A 22,198-nucleotide genomic window follows, 5' to 3' on the forward strand; every position below is an offset into this window, starting at 1 on the left:
TACAGCAATGTACTATGGGTACTACATGCTTCCAGATGGTTCGTTCTGCTTAGCCCCGCCTCCCCCTGGCATAGACGCCAGCTCGTACTATAACAACATGCCCTCTGCTGTCATGGCACCCCCTGCTTCTGCTGAGGCGTTGCCCCATTTGGGGACTACACCCATCCCTACTGAAACTGTCACAGTGGCAACACCAGCACCAACCACACCTCAGGTTTCCAGCATTGCTGTTCAACCAAGTGTCCCAGAAATCAGGTAAGATGTAAAGCACATGTATAATAATCTGTCTACTAGCCTTATTATCATTTAAAAGTACTACTTAAATATCTTCATCAATTTCATGTCATCCATAATATGAATCTCTTTTGGGTTAACTGAATGTTTTTGAGGTAAAAGATATTATGAAAATTTAATTTCAATGAAATGATTTCATATCGTAAGATTCCATTTACGAATGTAAGCATTGTTTTAATCTTCTATTTTACATTTAAATAGCTCAAAAGTTGAAGTTCAAGCCTCTACACAAACGGTACCAGCCATCATCCCCCCACCACCTGACATCCAGCCAGTCATCGACAAACTGGCCGAGTACGTCACGAGAAACGGTCTGAAGTTTGAGGCCAGTGTCCGTGCCAAGAACGATCCCCGGTAAGTGTTCTTACCAGAAATAAATCTGTCATTCTGAGCAGGTCTTGGTTTTAGGAACTCTTATCAGTAACTTTGCCTTCTGATACTGCTGAGTCCTCTTCATCATTCTCTGACTCATCTTTTATGAGTGCTCACTTCTCATTTCTGTCCACTCCAGGTTTGACTTTCTGCAGTCTTGGCATCAGTACAACACCTATTACGAATTCAAGAAGAATTACTTCATGCTAAAGGAAGGAAGAGGCTTGTCAGAGGTATTATGAGCTCTATACAGAATATATGTGTACACTCATGAGTCTGTTCTCCGCTCATCTTTCATTATCACACGTTCCTGTGGCAGCTTTGATCAGAATTACTATTCAGTAGAATATGTTTGATGCCTGCTACATAAAACATGAAATAATGACTGTACTGTCACGGTTTTAGCAGTTCATACATGATTAAGATTGCAATATATATAAAAAGCCAGACTAGCTTGGCTCATCTGTGTTCTTCCTACCATGTACAACAGAGAAGACACATTTCACACAGCCAAATTAAAATAAAATTACATCTAAAAGAGAAAAATCAGGTCAGGTTTGTGTCAGTGAAACAATATCAGATTTCCATGGCAACCCAAAGAGCTGAAAATGAATGCAAAACTGATGATGTTAAATGACATCAAATGATGCTCTGCATACACAGCATGGAATAGAACAGTTGTTGGAGCTTGTAGAAAGGTTTTTTCTGGGTTGAGGACAAACATACTTATTCATGAAGTGTTCAGTGTTATTACCTAAAAGAAAGTCATAGTTTATCAGTTATCATTTTTTCTTGATTGAGAAAGTTTTCACCCAGTGTTCTGCAGGTCATGTCATGTTATTTTTTTAGTCTTCTCATCATGTTTCAAGATGTTAGTGTGCAAATCAGGGGAGTATAGCAGTCTTTCTTAAAACTCTCACTCACTCTCAAACTTCAGTTGGTGTTTAGTCCACGGTGGATGTTAAGGTACCCCACTCATTGCATAACATTTGCTGATATTAAGTTGGCTCTGTTCCCTCCTATACCAATCATCATCTAACAGTGATGTGCAGCCAGAGCTTTGAATGGGAAAAGATTGTGTAATCATTGACTGAACTTACAGTCAACCTTGAAATTAGCTGTTTTGTGGCAGCGATGACCTGCCATGCTAAAGTTAGATTAGGGATAGACTGATCCAGAATGCTGGAGGTGAACAACACCAAGAACAAAAAAGAGATTTAATGTCAACAGTAGCATAACAAGGTACAGTCAAAGTTACCACTCCCACTGTACAACCCTCTAAAGGTTCCATATCTGGACTTTCACTAGGCAATTGTAAAACCTTGATTCTTTTATTTATTTTTGCTGATGTGCTTTGGATCATTTTTCTATTGCGTGACCCAGTTTTGACCAAGCTTTAACTGTGGGACAGATGGTCTCACATTTGCCTTTAGAGGAGTTCATGGTGGAGTGATTGCAAGGTGCCCAAGCCATCAGCCCTCCAATGGTTATGAGGTGTTTCTGCTGAAATGCTGAAATCTGGTTTTAAATAGACATTGCAGTGAGCATTATGGCCAAACTATTCTATTTTGGTCTCATCTGTCCATAGGGCATTGTTCCAGAAGTGTTGTGGTTGGTTCCAATGCAGAACCTCAGTTGTACTCATGTGCTTTTCAACATGGTAACAAGCCTTACTTGTTGTAAATGTAAAGGACGTTAACATTTAACATGCTCAGTGAGGCCTGCAGCGGTGCAGCTTTTGGGTTGAATTTGCTGGGACGTCCACTCATGGGAAGATTAGCAACTGTCTTGCATGCTTTCCACTTCCCTCTGACTGCAGAATGTTGAAATCCAAAGATTGATGTGCAATTAGATTCTGTGCATCTCAAAATGAAGCTGCTTTTTGCATTTACATTAAATAATGCAATATACTTCAGAAAAGGGGAGAAGCAAAAAGTACGTGAAGTGAGAGAGAGTTTAAAGAACAGTTTGTCCAATCCATCAGTTTGTCAGAGTGCAGAGAAGTGTGGCCCATTATGACGCAGGTCAGGCTGCTCCAACAAGCAGCTGCTCTGCTATTCTATCAAGGAACCTGCCTTGTGTTCCTGATTTGTGCTGTGGCCAATGGGACGCAGATATCGGTGCTCTCAGTCAGTGCTGTTATTTATAGTTTCGTGTTGAAGGAAGAACGTGATAAGGCTGCTAAAATCAGCAGCTGGTGCATTGTTTTATTTATACATGTGAAATCTTCAGAATGCTAGAATGATAGATAAATACTATTGAATATAGATTATTTAATTTCTTTCCTACATCTACTAAGACTACTTCAAAGTTATGTTGGCATGGGCAGTAGTGACGTTAAGAGCACCATCTGATAGAAATAGTGGCCTTGTAATGCCACTGAGAGCACCTTAAAACAATGCATAATAAATCTATTATTTGTCTGGCATTAAGCAGCCCCCATGTCCTTTTTATGGTGTGTACGGAAGCAGGGAAGAAAGCGGATATGAAAGTGGATAAGTCCACAATTAAATTTGTGCAGAGCACTGTAAGATTAGGAGGGATACATAGCGCAGCAGATTTCATCCCCTGTGTGCTGTCAGATTATCCATTCTATATTTGGCTGATTTTACTGTAATGTGACGGCTTTTCTTTTACAGTCAATTGATTTAATTTTCATAAACAAAATGTGTATTGTTGGATTTATTTTCAAACCGAGCTGACAATTTAACGAGGTTAAGGTTGGTTTTTTAAAGCAATTTGGAACAAATCAGGGAAATAAAACAAAGCAGAAATCCTTGGCAGTCTTACAGTCTAATTCAGTTGAGGAAAAGGGTCAAATCCCGGTTATGTGATAGTATCGGAAATTTAGAGCTTTGCAAGCATTTTTCATTTGCATTTTTCCCTTTCTAAATAATTAAGAAATCTAATTATATTCCCTGAGTAACCTAGCTGTGCAAAAGCTTTTGAGTTCTTTCCAGCAGCTGAAAGAACACTAACGTCAGATCTCTTCTCTTGTAAGACAAAATATGTAAATTACTCTAAGTCTGCAAGTTAAAGGTTTTAATTTAGGAACAATCAGATTCCTATATTTTCCATGTGAGGTCTTCACTGAATGGTTGCGTCTGTTTCATCCTGCTTCTTCTCCTGTGAGCTTTGATTTTAGAGTCTTTTTAGGAGTTCTATTCTCTGGGGCCTTGCTAAAGTGCTTTGACTGTTGAAAGCACTGTTCAGTTACAGCTGAATAGTAGGAAGTTGTCTTTGAAGCGTTCTTCAAACATTATAAAATGTATCTCAGGAGGTTAGGTTTTTCCCTTCTGTGGCACTGGCTTCATCACCAAGTTTCCATCTCATTCCATCAGTAGTTTATATTTGGGATGGCAGCTAAGAGCACTTGGTCCACAGGTATTACTACAGAGGGTTCTCGGTTATCTCGCCTATGCACACAAGCTAGCTATAAGGGCTTTGTGAAGACACTTTGCTGATGTGAAGAGTAACAGACTGTACAGTGGAATATTAGACAGCTACCAATGAGACTATAAGTTAGGCATATACGGTAAAAAGGAAAGTGAGTGAGGAGTGAAAAGAACTTAACCAAACTAAAAGTGCTTCTTAAAAAACTAGACTATAAGTTAAGTAAAAAAATACTTAAATATTTAAATATTATTTTGCTACCACGTTGCTTAAAGATTTATTACTAAAATATCCTTTAATATATTTGTTTTGTAAGACAACAAATAATTCTTGCAAAAAAGACTGCAGCATGATTGTCACAATGTAGTGCAATACTGAAGGTCACAGAGAGCTGAGTCTGACATGGACAAGTAATGAAAATTATGGAGAAAAACACAGATTAGCTACTGATTATACACCAAAGTATTTCATTTAAAACTCAAATTACTTGCTTTATACTGCTGCTTATTTCATTGATTTCCATCATTTTTTTAAACAAAAGCCAGGCATTAACATTGCTCTGTTTTCCTCTAACTGGTTTCAAAGTACAATGAAGCTCCAGTTACTGCTTTACTGGTTCCTTTTTTAATTCTCCACAGAAACATTCACTGCAGCACAGCAGGGAGGTGGCTAACCTGAACCAGGCAGATGAATTATTAAAATAATTGCAACAGTCTTCAGAATACAATACAAATGTGTAACTCATTTAACTAATATGGATGGTTCGTAACATTGACACCATAAACATTTTCTATTTTCCTTTAACCATTCAGCCAATTAAATGTGCAGACTAACTGACAGGTGTTTGACAGCCAATTCCTTTTCGTGTGTTTTTGAAAAACTTTTTTTGCACCAACTTTTTTTCCCACATATTGCTGCTGTACAACCAGCCCACCTTAAAAGTCTACCATGTAAAAACGAAGGCATGCAGGTTTCTGTAAAAATCTCATTTTCGGCACCATCTGTCTCTTGTCAGAGTTCTCCAGGCTTACCCATAATGTGGATTCATTGCAGAAAAACACAATTAGGTATAGGCGGTACATACAAATTGCACGGCTTCTCTATGTCACCGGATTACTTCTCAACTCAACACAAATTAGGAAGCTGATGTTTTCCTTTCTGCCTATTCTCTTTCTTTTCATTCAGATTGGAGCAGGGATTGATGATGGTGACGGACTTCAATCTGACCAGTCATCCAAGGATTCCACGCTGACAAAAGGTAGTAAATAAACAAACAGTACTACTAATAGTTTCTTTCATTTAGTATATACCCTTTTTAAATGGGATGCAAAGCTTCTGGGCAGTAAAAGTGTATAAGAGTAACCACGAGTGTATTTACTCCAGTGCGTCGTGTGCTGATGTTTATACACAGTCGGCTGTGAGTCCATCTGCAATTTTATTTGGTGATATCAGGCCAGAGATGTCTATGCGAAGATGAAAGAGTCTGCTTACCGCTTTGCTGGCGGGAGACATAAAGATGCACATATATGCAAATTAAAGCATGCTTTCAGACAGACTATTGGTATGTCACAGATGGAGTGGCAGCAGACCACAGAAACTAATAACTAGACTGGAGTAGCATGCCAGTAAAGTATTCAGCCCTCCACAGTGCGGATCGAGGCCCTACAAAGATTACTTTTTGATGGGTTATACTGTGTCTTTCATCTGCACAACAGCTGTAATATATGATTTTATTGTTGCGTTCTGCTTCTTTTATAACCTTTTGGACTTCTTCTCCATCCTGTTTATCCACCTGCTTTGTCTCAGGCAGAAATTAACTTCCTTACTCTGCACTTTCCAGCCTCGTTTGCCCCCATCAGCTTTGCCATCAAGGCAAAAGAAAATGACATGCTGCCACTGGAGAAGAACAGAGTGCGACTGGACGATGACTCCGATGAAGACAAGGTCTCGCTCAGCTTGGTCGTTTCACTGCTGTTCTTCCTTGTTAGTTTTGGGATAGAAAATTAACTATTGGAAACAAAACATATTTTTCTTGAAGTTGCTGGAAGATGAAGGTCTCGAACCTGTGATGGGTGGAGCTGAGGTGACTGAAAGGGAGCCTCCGACAGTCAGCGCACCAGAGGAAAAGAGGCCCTCACTCACTTTGGAAGAACTGGAAGCAAAACAAGGTAATAGTATAAACAATGAAGATTACACATTCTGTACTGTTTATGACACTGCAGCCATTTATTTGCTATTTAAGGCAGCACCAGTAGAAATTAAGGATCATTTAGGATGCGGAATCTGAAGATATTGCATCTGCTGGCATTCTGTAGCTTTCTGGAGAGTGTGAGAATTGATGAGAAAAACAAAAGGGGAAGAGCGGAGATGCATAAATCCACTAAGTGAATTATAAATTCCCTCAACAGGGCGTACCCTGCAGTAAAAGACAAGCTATGTAGTACAGTAAACGACATCATATATCTCTCCCGGAGGCGTAATGGAGAGCTTAAGTTCGTTCATGGTTGTAGAATATTAGACGCTGGCTTTCCTGTGTAAGAAGTTACACTATGAGTGCTCAGATCAGAACTGTGAGGTCAGTAAACCAAATGATTGAAAGACTTTTCAAAAAAATATTCACGTATTTTTATGAGTCACTGGATATTCGTTTCAAAAGCAATTGGCTTTGTTTTCACTGGAAGCTAGCAGCTGATGCACTTGATCAATTGGATCTGGTAATACCTCCACACATTTGAAATTGGTCCCTCTTCAAACAGTTGGACAGCCTGAAGCCTCTTTGAATATCACCAAGCTGCCGAAATATTCAATAATGAAACGTTTGAACATTTTCACATCTCTGTCAAATAAAAAGCAGCAGATGCCATTGTAATTAGAATTGTCAATTATTCATTGGACCTGACTATTGACTATGTTATCCAGACTCCCAAGTTCTCGGTATGACTGTACTATTAATTGCATTTAAAGTTTTAGAGGTTTTGATTTTGTAAAGAAACATACATTTCTTTGCAGCAATTAAGTTGAGTCACCCTGGCTTTGAAAGGAGTTAAAGCCGAACTACTTCATGTTTATCTTGTCTAAGACAGATGATTGAGGTGCCAGTCCTCTTGTCAATTGCCTGGCCAGTTGCCTTAGAGACAGCGAAGGTCTTTAAAGACATGCTTTTAAGCATTTCTTGAGATCCAAAGGGACGGAACAAAAGTGTAATAATCCAGCTGCGAAATAGAGCCTGAAAAGACTGACAGACAGACAGTCAAAGACAAATGTGCTACTTTTCAACATCAACTGGGTTGACAGGTCTCGTTTAGGTTCAGTGGAACAGTCTTGGAGCATAATGGCCTCTCTTGGAGCTGACACACGGCCAGAGAAAGAGCCTGGAAGAGCCTAATAGAAAGCTGACTGAATTGGCTTTCCTGTGCGGCAAAGTAGCTGTCAGTCAGCAGGCCTAAATTGATCAGATAGCCAGAGATTCAGTGGCAGACAGCAAAACTCTAATCTGAATTGGTGGGCTGGAAAACAGCCGCACACCCTAAATGCAGTTTCCTGCGATAAGTACATAAATCGTTTAGGCTGCAAGCATTTTCTGGTGGATGCACATGTTTAACAGTGGTGATAGAACATTCAAAATACCTCAAATCTTTGAAAACAAGGTAGAGATCTATTTAGAGATATTAAATGCTCTGTTAATATAGATATAATATCTATGATACATTCGTTGCCAGGCCTATAAGGATTTACTCTGCTGGCCATATTTGAACTTCTAAAAACCTATAAAAACTTTTTTTTAATTAACAGTAATAAATCTAAAAGCAACAGTGATGAAGCTTAACCTTTTCACTTTAATAATGTCACCCTTAGCTGTGTCTATCAGCACATTGTTTTGGTTTTCATTGGTTCTGTTTGCTGGTCATAAATCGGGTGGCAGCAGGAATTAAGCACTGGCCAAAAAACAGAGTTGAGGACACTAAACACATCATCAAATGGATAATGATATTGCTGTGTGTCTGCTCCATGTGTAATCAACTGATGTTAGATATTAAGTTTGCCAACATGCTGTGATGGCCAATATGAATTTTGGCTGACACCTATTCGTCCAAATTGAAGGTCTGCTGGTCAATGTTAATTTAAGGCCAATGCTGATGTTTCACTTAAAAATAATTGCCGCCGGTTTAAATGTGAAATTATACTGTACATTTATATCTGGATGGGTGGATGGGTGGATGGATTTGTGTACAATATAAACCTCCAGGGGGGGAATAGTATAGTAAAGCACAGTTGTCCTTTAGAACAATAGCCAGGCTTTAGGCTGTGTTGTGTTATTGTCTGAAACCCCAGACAGTGACACAATACTTTTTTTACATTTAGTTACAGCCATAGAGGGAAATTACCCCATCATATTTCTCCTTTCCTGTTATCCTCCTTATGGTACAAGCTTTCTCGCCCCCTCTGGGAGTCTTAACTCTACATACCTGAGGTGTATCTACGTATAGAAAGACCTAAAAACAGGACAATGGCTAAAATCCAACCATGTTTTCCTGTCCTTACCCTCTCATCTCCTGACCCTTAGCCAAACAGAAACTGGAGGATCGGCTCGCAGCTGCAGCCAGAGAGAAGCTGGCTCAGGCATCTAAGGAGTCCAAGGAGAAACAACTACAGGCAGAGAGGAAGAGGAAGGCAGCGCTTTTCCTACAGACCCTCCGTGGCCCATTTACTGGAGAGCCTGAAGCTAAGAGAGCTGAACTAGACTCATGTGTGCAGTTTGAGGTAGGTGAAAGGTTGACAGAGGTTGGTCGGTGCTTGTCATTGTGTGTATCGTTTTATATATTTTTAGCTAGAGGACTGACCCAGTCATTGTTGCTCAAATCATGACTAAATCCCAAGCAGTCGCTTCTGAATCGCAAGTAAATCCCCGGGGTCATCTGAGGTCACACCACAGCCAGCATTTTAGAGTTTTATTTTTGTCACGGTTGTGAAGTCCCTGAGTTCCCACAATATGTGAAAACGGTATTTACAGTTTTACTATCTCTTGAAATGAAGGCAGACCAAGCCAGCATGTAGGTGCCACAAACTGCCCCAAAACTGCACTTGCAAGGTTCCCATCTTCCTCCAATTACATATTTTGAACCTAAATAAACAGTTGTTCATTGAGCTGGTCAATATATATTCTGTCAAATATTACTGTTTTATTTTTACGGTTGGATATAAGGAACAAAAAAATACACCCACCATTTACCTATACCGATAAATTCAAAAAGGGTGAAGGACAAAGTCAACTTTTGCAGATGTAATCCTACCTTAAATGCCCAGAGTACACAGCATGCAGAAGGCCAATGTTTAAATCACCCAGTGCGGCTCCCAATAAGGACAGCCAAAACCTAATTATAGAGAATAGCTTCTATCCACTAACTCTGTGGCCTGTGTGCCCTGGAGATACTGCCTGGTATCTCTGTTATAAAAACCTTCCCTGTAAAGTTTCATAAGTGCAATGCAATAATGCAGACTTTTGTCTGTCATATTAAACAGGACCAAAATAAAGGCAGGAATACTTTATAGTGTAAATCAGACTGAGCGCTCATTTGATGTGTAGATTGCCTATCAGTGTGATGGATGTTGCATGTCAGCGCCTCATGTTAGCCCTACTGATGCAAGGCGAACTGGCCTCCTGCCTGTTAGGACAGGTGGCAGCGGGCAGGCTTTTGTCTCCACTGCGCCAGCTCTGCCATTCTTTTCCAGATGTTCTGTGACTATAGCAGTGGCCATCAGAGCATACAAAACCCCCAAGGAACAACCAGCACTCAAGTCTTTGGCATGATTAAATGATAGTTGTGTAAAATAAAAGTTAGAGGTTGTTGGTTAAGAGTGCAGCACAATTGTTGGACTGGTCAGGTATTTGTATTAAAGTCTTGCACCCTAATTTCAAGACCTGGTAAGAAAAGTTGAAGAACCGTGCAAGCATGTGTATTGATTTACTCATTAGGTGAAACACTTTGAAGAACAAACCTGAATTTAGAACAAGTGAAAGGAGATCAGAACGGCTTTAAGGTGATTAAAATGCCTAGATGTAGTGAGCGCACTGGCAGCAACGCTTGAGTGAGTTAATGCTGTATTTTGGAAAGCCTGAAAAAAGCGGGATTCTGCAATACTTTAGAGTGTTGCGGCTCTAAATATGTTTGACGAAGGATGTGAATGCTGATGTAGAGTTGGCAAAAGGAGCTGTCTTGGCTGTGTTGATGTAAGCTCCTCCACCCATCATGTTGATTCTACAGCGAGTGTAAACTGTCATGTTTAAACAGAACCTGCTGGCTAAGCCTTTGTTTATACAAGTGCCTCTTTAGATTCTCCAACATATTGTTTCTTTCATACATTTGGTCGAAATACGGCGACAGCGGACCGGTATTACATCACACACTGACAGTTTTAAAACCTTTCAGGTTTGCAAAGAGCTACAGTGCTTCAGATTAGAGGCTTTGCTGACAACAGGAATAAAGTTGAGAGTAATGATATGGAAGGTGCTAGCAGCCATCAGTGGGGGATTTTAAGACTTGCTCTGCAGTTGAAGCTTTAATTAACGAGCATTGTGTGCTCAACAGCTCTCACAGCGAACCTTCACAAACAGTTTTTAATCACAGATGTCTGTTGTCTAGTTGTGTATATGCTTAATGTATAGGAGGTTGATTTTAGTATAACAAAAACCATCATCATCATTGTCACACTCTTTACTGTGTCTGAACTCTTATATCTTGCCAGGGCAGGTGTGTGTGTGTGTTAAAGGGTGCAGATGTATTCAGTGCCAGCTGTTCCAGACAAGTCTCCAACATGTCAGCCCTTATTTTAAACCGGGCATTACTTCTTATCATTATTATTTCATTATGTTTCCCTCAACCCAGCCGGCAGACTGTGCACAAACAGAGCCATGCTCCTTTCTCTACTTTTCTGTCAGTTTGAAATACTTGTCTCCTGTTTTGTTCTTTCCTGCCTCTGCTTCTTCGCCACACTTGCCGCCTCCTTTCATCTTCTTTCATCATCGTCCTCTCCAACTCTGATTTCCCTCCCCCTCCCTCCTACGTCTATCCCTTTTTTATGCTCCACCCATTTCCTGCAAACTTTAGCAGATAGGTAGGAACGATAAACTGGAGAAATTGAACCGCTTTTTTTAAGCCGAACTAGGACCGTTAAATGCATGTGGCTATTATATTTGACTCGCATGTCATGATATTCACCACACCATATGTGTTCAATATTAGCAGATCATATATGCCCTTTAATTTCTTTCTTTATCTGTTTGTATACACCATGAGTGCACATATGTAACATCAGTGGTCTCAGGAGCTTAACCCTGCTAAGATAAAATCTGACCTTGGAAGATTTGGTACCCCGTTTAATCCGCCGATGGACCGACGCCATTTTTTTTTTTTTTTAATTTTCAACTATGGTCAAGCAAACAGATCCACATCAGAGTAATTAGAGGCACTTTGCAGCATTGTAGCTCAGTGTGAAGCTGCATCATGTTGTGAAACCGGCACCATCTTTTAATCAGCTGAGTATTGGTTTTTTTTTCTAAAGGAGAATAGAAGTAATAATTTCCCAAGAGAGCAAGTGACTTTCCTTGAGCCGCCCTGTTACAACCCCCTGCCCCTCTTGTAGTGCATGTATGATTATGTATCTTTCACCTTCTGTCAATGTAGAAATAAAAAACAGAAATGAAGCACAGACAGTATTTACTTTTTTTCGGTGGATCACATTAATATTACATTTCCTATTGCTGACTAAAGGATATACAAATTTTACAAGAGATATTGAGTAATTTTAAACACAAGAACAAGTAGGAGCTCTTGAAGAAATTAATACGGAAACACTGTAAGTGCCAAAGCTGCTTCACCAATATTAAACAAACTTTTATTTCATTAATTCTGGATGGGCGTGAGGGTATTGCATAAATCTCTCTGCACAACCAACCTTGTGCCTCCCCTGCCTTTCTTTGAGGAGTCAGGCTCGCATATTGATTACAAACAGATGTACAGAGATAACATGCATTTGGGGATTCATTCAGTGTCCTTGATGTCAGAATTTAATCTATGTATTGGCTTCTTTCTATTTTTAAAGTGATTCATTAGAGACTAACTCTGATTATTTTTGCTCTTTCCTCCCTTTGTCTCTAGCTGCACGATGTCTATTCAGTTCCAACCAATCCTGCACCCCCTCACATATCCACCGCGACACCTGTGTGTGCTCAGGATCAAAGACTATCATTGGAGAACCACGGAGCCCAGCGCAGCAGGGAGGCCCCGTCCTGTTCGTCGTCTTACTCTACCTCCAAAGGACAAAACAGGGAGCGAGAGCGAGAGCGGGAGCGTGATCGCGATCGAGACAGACACAGAGACAAAGACAGAGACCGAGACCGAGACCGAGACCGAGACAGAGACAGGAACAAAGATAGGGACAAAGACAAAAAGAAGAAAAAACACAAGAGGAGGTCAAGGTCACGATCAAGGTCCAAATCAAAGAACAGACACTACCTACCCAGTGCCTACAGAAGGTCCCGCAGGACCCGGTAAGCTGCTGTGGACCCAGCAATGCACTGTATTATAATTATAGCCCTTCATGTAGTGAAAGTGGCATATTATTAGTTCGCTGGGAAGAAACCTGCTGTTTTATTTTATATAGTTATTATGCTGGAATCATTTTAGTTGGCGGCAAGTAAAGATGTAGACTAGATCATGTGCTTTACAACAAGGAAAAGACATGTACAAGCAGGCCATATATTTTATTTTCTAATGATTTGCAATGCAGTGATTCAGCTGTTCCTCTCTGGCTGTGATTTTCAAAAAAGGCGTGTAACTTTCTTTTCTATTTTTATGGTGGTAAATGACATGTATGCCCTGCATACTAGCCAGTGGAACAAAATAAATTTAGCTCTGCTCTTTACAGAAAGAAATCTAAGAAGGTAATTTATCTCATATAACAACTATAAATATTTAATTCTGTTTTCTTTTCAGGCTAGTTTCGGAAAAAAGCCTCATTTACATTTTGAGAGTCTGTGTGATATCAGTTTTATTAAAGTAATGAACTGAATTTTGACATGTGTTTTTATGCCGTGGCTCATTTGAACAGGCTGTGTTTAGCTGCCTTCATGTAAATTGTGCCAAATTCAGCCTCAAATAGAAATCTTTTTCACACACTAATTGGTGTTTTTCAAGCATCATGGCATTCATGAAAATGCTTTCTGTTTTTATTTTACCTCTGTCATTGTGTTACCCCTCTCTTTTCTTCCTAGTTTATTCTTCATTTCAGATGCATCAGCATCTGCATGGTGTTTAATTTAACAGCTCTGTGCCCATCTTAAATTGTCATTGTCCTCTTGTCTGACCAGATCCCGATCACACTCCCCAGGGAGAAGGGACAGGAGGAGCCCATCGTCGGAGAAGAGACGCGAGGAGAGAGAGCGGGAGCGCTATCATCCCAGCAGCAGCAGCTCCGGTTTGCCCAAGGGACATTCAAAATCCAGGTAAATCTAACAGCAGGTTTCATCGGTTTGAGGTGGAAGAGTCATGGATCAACACCCGCTGTGTTTCTTAAACGCTTAAAACACTCATTACAGCTGTTAAAGCAGAGAAGGTTAGAAAAGATATTTGTGAGATATTTAGGATGTATCTCATGTATCCCTTTCTCTCCCAGGTCGCCTCACTCTGAGCGAAGGAAGAGCTCCTTGCAAATTGCAGGTTCCTCTGTCTCCCCATGTTCCTCACCCGGCAGATTTTTATCCCCATCAGCCAGCCCTGCCTCCAGTTTGACCCACTCAAGGTACCACTGTCGATAATCCAGCTAAGCATTTAGATCTATTCCTCCAATACAAGCCAACGTCTCCTCTCAGGGTTCAGCTTGCAGCTGATGAATGACATGACCTGCTTGTAAATCTGTCATTGGATTGTTTTTCCAGATCACAACACAACATAGAATCTAGCCTTCGACCACATTGTGTTGGTACGCCCACCGTGTCAAAGGCCAAACTGAAAATAATGTGCAGTTAATTTACTTAACTTAATCGCAGTCTTCTTAAAAACGAATTGTTGTTATTTTTCTTAAGGTTTAAAAACTGTCAGCCCTTGACCGAATAATGTCAGTCCCAGTGATATTATAGCTTCAAGCCTACAGCTTTCAGCATCGAGGTCATAAAGCGGGGGGGAAAAAAGGCTTTCATAACCTTGGCAACAGAGGCAGCTCGCTCTCATGTCTCAGGGCTTTGGGTCTGCTGTTTAAAAATGTTTTCGACAAACTGTTAAGGTGGCATGCATTGACTTCTGAATGCTTGAGGATGAAACATTGGCGAGGAGGAAGTTCTGTTCAGCTGGGACTTATCCTCTTTGCTGTTAGCTGTCAGTCAGATCAATTGTAATAATTCACTCAGCAAGTGAGTTGCTGAGGTCACGTTCATTTGTTTAGTGAACAAACAAACAAATGTAAACATCCAGATCCTTACTGCGACAGCTATTTTTCTGCTAAGCTGTTGGTCAGGTGACGCCCTTTGCTGCAGGTGAGAACAACTTTATCACAAAGAAGAAGGCCACTTTGGCGTTTTGTTGTAATTGTTTGGTCTTTTCAGAGAGGCAAAGTAATTTGAGCAGCTGCAGCGTCATTACGGGAAATGATTGTTTAGCCTTTGTAGACAGCTCAGCAATAAACTGTGCACGAAAGGATGGGGAATGTTTCTGTCGATTCGGGCGTTGAAGTGAGGCAATAAGAGGTAAAGAAGTGTGGTACCCTCACAGACACGTAGGTTCACCTTTTTTATGTCTGTGGACTAAAGCTTAAAACCTCAACGTCAGCAGCAGTTTGTCCTGCTGTTACTTGTAACCTGTTGTGTTCAATAAACTCGATGCACATGATTTTTTTTCTATTTAAAATCCCTTGATGAATTATGAAATGTCAGACTGTTGAAAGATTAAAAGGTTTAGACAGATCCACAAAGTTTGCAGCCTGGATTTTCGCACAGTTCGCGCGTGTGATCTTGTACTCTGCTGCATTTGGTGGTTTTGGCTTCACTGCAGATGGACATTTTTACTTGGACATGGACTCTCTGTTCCTTCTCCTCCTCCATCTCTTCCTCCCGACGCCTGTCCGACTTTGAACGCTTCAGAAAAATAGCATAAATATTGTATATCCTGGCCTGTTAACATGATTGATTTTCTCCTCTCTCTGTCTTTTCTCTTCAGGGGTGGTTCTCAGGAGAAAGACAAGGCGGTGTCCTCATCCATAGTATCCTCGGTTCAGTCCAAAATAACTCAGGTATTGTTCTTTGTGCTTTTATCCCAGATACGACCTCTGCTGAACTGCATATCCGATAAATGTACTGAGTGCTGTTCTTTGTTTCCATCATGCAAAGAGTGAAGACGCAAAGTGCTGTTCACTTTCACACACCAGAATATAGCAGAGTTTTTATAGCTTTTCACTGGAACATTCTTTTGTTTATTTAATTCATATTTTATCAACACATGCTTCTGAACCTACATTGAGTTGGTGCAACACAAGCATGATTGTTTACCTCTTAGGGTAGCTACACATTTCAACTGGACCTGTCAACTTTCTCCTGGTGTTGCACTGAGATCACAGAGGAATGCATTTTCATGGCCACATGCTGCTCTCCTCAATCACAAATGACAAAATAAGTCATACACTTGCAACTTGTAGCAACTGATCCAGGATGAAATTGCATCTCCATCCTATGCACTCATTCTGGGAGCGAAGCCAAAAAAAATTAGATGAAAAGAGGCTAAAGGTTTTGGTCGATACCAGTTGAGCGGCAGGCAGAAGCTGAGGCCTGACTCGAACTCGCCCTTTGCAGCAGAAATCTTTTGGGATGTGGGATTTCACCACCCTGCAAAGGAACCAGGCAGAACTAATGCAAGGGCTTGAAACTGTCTTCCAGTTCTTGTAAATTAAGAAACAGGAAGAAAGTTGCCATTTTTATTGAAGTATTCATTGTTAAGTTCCAAGAGTTGTTGTCGTTCACAGCTAAAGCATGTTCTTATACATACAGATATTTTCCCTAGGCCTTAATTGATCATTCAATTAAGGCCTAGGGAAACTTATTGTTATGCTATCTAACTCTGTTGTGTGAGCAGTGTGTAATAAGAAGTCAAGGGATTGCTCTATTTGCTGGCAAACATCCTTAAGGTTATATTTAAAGTGCATTATCTGACAGTCTCAAAGGCTGATACAGCCGCCAGTGATGCACTCCTGCCCGGTTAGGTGCAGACCTGCCTGGTACCGGCAGAAACAGCTGAATGGGGTCGCTGCAGTGGTCAGCTTCTTTTGGATTTTTAAAGTTACAGTAAGCTTTGGGCCATATGGACAGAAAGACAGGAGAGAAATAAAATAAAATAAATAAATAACGAATGCCAGCAGATTGAAACAGCTGAGAGCAATAAAACATTGATATATCGAATGCAGCGACGATCCAAGAAGGTGCACTCTGGGTGTTGAGGTTTTGCTATTGTTTTTGCCTTATGTGCTGATTTTAGTTTTTTTTTCCACCATTCTACTCTATAAATCATAGCTTTTATTTTCAACGGCACTTCACCCCATATCAAAACAGTTTAATTTCACTCTGACCATGTTTTTTTTTTAAACCACAGTAGGCAAAACATACACTTTACACTGCCCGCCCAGCACTAAAAGCAGCATCAAATAACCAAATGTTTGCTTAAAAAAAAAAATAAAAATTTTAACTGCCATGCCACAAAAATCATAGGTTGTTATGGGCATTACAAATGGAAGCCATGTTTAATCTGCACAATTATAGGAGTCACACAGACGGCTCCACTAATGCCAAACCTCTTTAAACTGCATGTCGCTGCTGTTTATTGCAACTAGTTAAACACCGACCTGAAGTTATTTCTGATGCAGCCAGATTATCGTTACATATTTGGGAAGCTAACCTGTAATTCAAAGGGCAACATCAGTTCACTCTTAGCCTGCCGAGTCCTAAATATACGTACACATAAATCATCGACATTACAGACCAGACGAAACAAACACACACGTGATGAAATGACTGCACTGTATGTGGTGTTGCTCAAAAATAAGGAACACTCTGCTCTGAATAAGTGGCACACACTCATTACTCATAGTGCAACCTCACACACACCGCATCAATAAATTCTGACGTGGGTACACACTCTCCCTGCTCCACCCCGTTTAAAATTCAACAGTCCAAATTTATGGCTGCTCTCAGAAATGCGTGCCAAAAAAAAGTTTTAAAAATTATATGATTGGAGGAGAGGTGCAGAGAGATCACAGAAAGGAATTCCTAAGTTAACAAATCTTTAAAAGGTGTGACTGCTCTCTCAGCTGCTGTTAAGTTCTTCTTCAGAACCCACTGCGGCATGCCGCTTATTTAGTTAATTTCGCCTGTTGTGAAGAAACTGAGAGAAAATTTCAAAATCAATGACTTGATTTGTTTGGAATCAACAAAAAGACACATCTGCAGCTGCTTTGTTTCAAATTGCTTTGTTCATATGTTGCAGTAAATGTAATTAATTTCATTTCTCCTCATCTGAGTCACCTGAAGTGATGGCATGTTAAACTATACAGCACAGGGCTCGGTCCGTGTTGTATACACAGTGAAAGATTTAGCACTGAAATGATGCATAAACACCTACAAGTGCTACAGCGAACGCAGAAAGGCAGCAGTCTATAGGCCAGGATTCAAGAGGCTTTCAGAATCATATAATGGAGGTCAATAGAGTGTGAATAGAAACGCAACCACCAGCTACTCTCTGGCCTGCTACAGCTTATGCTGAATTGGAACTCATTCTCTCTTCTCTTTGCTGTGTGTGTGAGTGTGTGTGAGTGTGAGACCTCTCCTGGACTTTACCGACCAGATGCACCACGAATTGCACATCTCACATTTTTTTTTTTTTACATCTCTTTAACAAAGGTTACTTCACCCCTGCCTCTTCTTCGTCCTTTATCTTAACGTAGCAACATAAGCTACTCCTTGAAAACATGCTGTAGCGACATGCACAGCTTCACCACCACTAACTACTTATACCCCATCTGTGATGTTTTACAAACACATCTTGAATAATTCAACACATCCTCATTTGCCTAATGGGCTCTACTTCCCAACGGGTGCCTAGTTGCCATTTGTATCATCCCAGCTCCTTTTTTTTTTTTCCTCCTGTTTGTCTTTGTTCCTCCGTCTTCTGTCCCCCTTTTTCTCTTGTAAGTGTCCGATTGATGTTTTTTAGACATGCATTGTGTTTTTATGTGTTTTTTTTTTTTAACATTACATTTTGTATTTTTAGGAAGGATTTCAAATGATGGAAGTTCAAATCTAACATAAAGAATTAAAAACCAGGCATTTCTTCTTATGTGTGTGATGCAACCCAGTTAGGATTTTTAACATGAGCCTGGCTTAAGGCTACATAAGTCTTCAAGAAGGGCAGCGTTTGCACGCATGACTCTTTCTCAGGCTGTCATTACTGCCTGGGTTTTAGCGATAGCTTTCCTTATATATCAAACTTTTTAAGTAGGTGTGTTGTGTTGTTCAGTAAAGAGTTGCTTCAGGTGAAATACAATACAATGAAGTGCAGGCAAGAACAGACTATCCAAATAAGACAAAGCCAGTTTGACCCTGTAAAAGTTCTGCAGCTCGGTACAAACAAACACAAGTGAGAGCAATCGCTGGTGCTGCTTACTGACATGTGTCTTGTTGTACTTTGAGCAACTTTCCACACAATTGCTCCTAATTTGGCACATCATTTGTCGCACTCTGTGACACGTGTGTGTGTGTGTGTGAGTATTCACATACACAAGGGTTTCGAGAGAAACAGCCGTTTGAGTGATTTGCTATGACAGCTCCTTCCCTCTGTGATTACAGCTGTTAATTTGTCTCATCTGTCAGGAAAGCTCAAGGGTGGATATTTGTCCATGCGTGCATGAATTGCACACGGGATACGGTGCAAATTAACACTTCCTATTCTGCATTGTAAGCATTTCCTCTCACCAGTCAGCGAAAAAAAAAATTTGGATTTTTACCGCACTGCTTATCTGTACAGTGTGTTGCATTGCATTTTTTATTTCACCTAACCTGCACTGATTGGACTTTCTGTTCACATGCGGCGCATTCATTCATGCACGCCGCAAGCAAAACCGAGCTTAAACCAATCAGCTTGAGCTTAAAGCTGCTGGAAGCTCGATAGTTTAATCTCAGCGGGGATAGCGGCACTGGCATCCTTAGGGAGGAGCTGGGCTTATTAATTACAGTAAAAAGAGATTTTTCCATTGAAGAGCTGTGAAAAGAACAGAAAAGTGTTACTAATCCATTTTGTCAGTTTTCAATGCGGATTGTAGATCAACAGCATGTGGAGAGGAATCATCCACAGTACCACATTTCTGTTTAAAATCCAAACCTTTGGCCAGATTATGTCTATTATATATGTGCGTCCAATGGCCTCGTAGCCAAGAAATGTCACTCATCTCGTTTAACACACAAGTGTGAACATGAAGTATTGGTAGGCTGATGTCAGTCAAAACTTGTGGTGGTTTCAACCCAGTCGATGGTTTTTATTTCACCCACGCTACATAACTTGCCGGTTGCAACACCCACGTTCTGCTTCCTTCATGCTTCCATCCAAGTGTGATAGGTCAAGCTTAAACTTCATTACATCCCAGACAACTTGAACCTATTGACACTCATCTCCCTTTTGTGTTTTTCTTTTATGTTTCCTTGTGTGTGTGTTTTTTAGGATCTGATGGCCAAAGTTCGAGCCATGCTTGCCACCTCCAAGACCTTCCAGCCTCCCAATTCCTAAAGAGGGCATGACTTCTCTCAACACCAAAAAAAAAAAAAAACCTCTGCCAAGTCAGTGAGCGCTACTCTCCGATTTCCTGGAGATTTATCTGACCTGCGTCTGAGTTTGTCCATCATTTAACTTTTTATTTGGATTTGAGCATCAACAGATTCAGGTTGGCTTCATTACAGCGTCTGTAAGAACACTGAACTGAAGCTTGTTTCAAAACCGACCTGAGAAAACGGCTCATGGGCTAGGAGATTACGTTGCGGTTGATGTTTGTTTTTTTAACAGGGAGAATCATTAATAGAAATAATTAAACTTTGTGTCGACGGTCATCTTTGCAGCTGCTGGAAGTCTATATTCTCTCCTTCTGTGAAGGTTTGGATCCTTCTTATTTCCTTCCCCAGCTCTCTTCTGTCTCCAGCAGTTCAACCTTCAACTTGAGAAGCAGTTTTAATTTTTACTCTTGTCCATCAGCTGTGGTGTGTGGCCTTCTATTTCTGTTCTTGGTTTGTACTGTAATACATTTAATGCAAAACAGCTTTATAATCCAAACTGTCAATAAAGTCTCAGTTATGATTTACCTGTGAAGCCTAAACCTTTTATTATTACAAGAAAAATCTGTCAGTAGCCATGCTTTACCTAACTGTTTTGCAAGATTTTTATCTATTACTGTGAATATTTGAAGAGAATATGACAATATTATGCGATTAAAAGCCACACACACCTCAGCTTTCTGCTACTATAACCCCCAAAAAAAGACTTAGTATTAACAACTGTTTGTTTGTACAAGGGTTACACTGTGATCTCAGGCGGTTTAGATGTTCATCGATGTGTGATTTAGTGCTGCAGCTTGAAGTGGGCTCCCAGCCAAGCTGACAAAATCAAGACGCAGAATTCTGTATGAGTTAAAGAAGAAATCCAAAACCACAGATAGAGACTCATCGGAGATGGTTAACACCTGTGATCACCGGTGTTGTCTGTGGCAGAGGCTCTGTGCTGCTACCAAAAAAAACACTAGCACTTGAATGAGCGATGCAGCCCAAAAGAAAAGGTCATTATAGCTTGTTAATTTAAATTAGCTCATATTTTATGGCTAATGCACACAGAAAACCAATGATTCACACATGTCCAGTCTCGGTCACAGACCCCCACTGTCCTTCTGTCCTATGCCCATGGAGGAAATGATGTTTACTGCCCCCGAGCCTTCACCTTCATTGACTGTATGAAGTTTATTGTCACAGCAGCATTGCTGATAAACCTTGAAAATGTAACAGTTGATTGGCTGATGCGCTGCAAGGCCCCTGATGCTCCTGAGATGTCACTTGTGACCCAGTAGTTACAAACGGGCTACAGAAACCTTTCTGCAGCCTGATGAACTCAGGCAGAATAGCGACTCGCAAGGGATTAAATGTTGAAATTGACGACCCTGTTAAGACCATGCAGGAGCTTTATAGTAATCAGAATCAAATACAAATAAAAACACAACCTCTGGTGCTTTTTGTCGTGAAGTCCTGCTGCAACACCCTGAACATATGAGCACTGCAAAGCATTGCAGTACTGGATGAAATCAATTCATTACTGTGTATTGCAGCAATATTTTCAAATGAACATTGTCAGATAACCAGCAATAACTCAGGTGACCCGACACCATCACACCTGTACAAAAGACTTTTTCTTTAGAGACAAAGAAGTTACTCGAAGTCTTCCTGTCCTTCACACCTTTTATGCAGCTTCAAAAACAACATGCTTACTGACTCGAAGGCCCTTCAGAGCCTCCAGCCAGAAGAAAAACAGCTGCGCTTACCTTCAGTATGAACAGCTGACACAAATCACGTTTTCATGTTTTCACCCCATAAAATAGCAGTTGTTATCAGCCCCAAACTTTATGGCTACGACCAGTTCGGTAGATGCGTTTTCCCCACTTGCTAATAATGAAAAGGTGTGTGCAATGTATAACCAGCCTGCAAAACATCAACTTAGGACATGAGTGTTTTGTCCTGCGTGTTGTGTTCACTTTTATTCATCCACAACAACCTTCTCTGTCATTTTCTGGGGCTAACATTGACATCGTTTCAGTAAATAATTACCCACTACTGTTTATCCTAGTGAGGGTGGCCTGAGTTTAAATTATATACTATGGTAAATTGTCTGATGTCTTTCTGAAGACCTTTTTGAGTCCCTATGGAAACCTATTACGTTGGCAGCGCAATAATGTGACATAATCACCCGATACAGGCAAACAGGTGGAGCTGGCAGTCATTTAAAACTGGGCATTTTAATGTGTAGGTCTATGGAACCCTGCCCCCAGAGGCCACAGGGGGGACTTTTTATTTTTAATGTAA

The 22,198-nt window shown here is 40.5% G+C and overlaps 1 protein-coding gene across 2 annotated transcripts in view; it reads left to right on the forward strand.

Annotated features, from left to right (window-relative positions):
* sfswap (splicing factor SWAP) overlaps nucleotides 1-20,436 on the forward strand; it is a 30,149-nt gene extending 9,713 nt beyond the window's left edge. The window contains exons 8-20 of one of the 2 annotated variants that reach the window (XR_003671456.1): nucleotides 6-255; nucleotides 496-648; nucleotides 806-899; nucleotides 5,245-5,317; nucleotides 5,900-6,003; nucleotides 6,098-6,227; nucleotides 8,624-8,820; nucleotides 12,216-12,607; nucleotides 13,427-13,561; nucleotides 13,732-13,857; nucleotides 15,267-15,339; nucleotides 19,806-20,025; nucleotides 20,067-20,436. Coding sequence is in view for 1 of the 2 variants with exons in the window: in XM_028417776.1 (XP_028273577.1) it covers nucleotides 6-255; nucleotides 496-648; nucleotides 806-899; nucleotides 5,245-5,317; nucleotides 5,900-6,003; nucleotides 6,098-6,227; nucleotides 8,624-8,820; nucleotides 12,216-12,607; nucleotides 13,427-13,561; nucleotides 13,732-13,857; nucleotides 15,267-15,339; nucleotides 19,806-19,871 (1,793 nt within the window). In the remaining variant the exon portion in view is untranslated. Of the gene's footprint in view, nucleotides 1-5; nucleotides 256-495; nucleotides 649-805; nucleotides 900-5,244; nucleotides 5,318-5,899; nucleotides 6,004-6,097; nucleotides 6,228-8,623; nucleotides 8,821-12,215; nucleotides 12,608-13,426; nucleotides 13,562-13,731; nucleotides 13,858-15,266; nucleotides 15,340-19,805 lie in introns of both variants that reach the window. The other variant, XM_028417776.1, reaches the window with a different exon arrangement.
* Nucleotides 20,437-22,198: the final 1,762 nt, after the last annotated feature.

The sequence above is a fragment of the Parambassis ranga genome, chromosome 12 (genome assembly GCF_900634625.1).
Source record: "Parambassis ranga chromosome 12, fParRan2.1, whole genome shotgun sequence".
Taxonomy (NCBI): domain Eukaryota; kingdom Metazoa; phylum Chordata; class Actinopteri; family Ambassidae; genus Parambassis; species Parambassis ranga.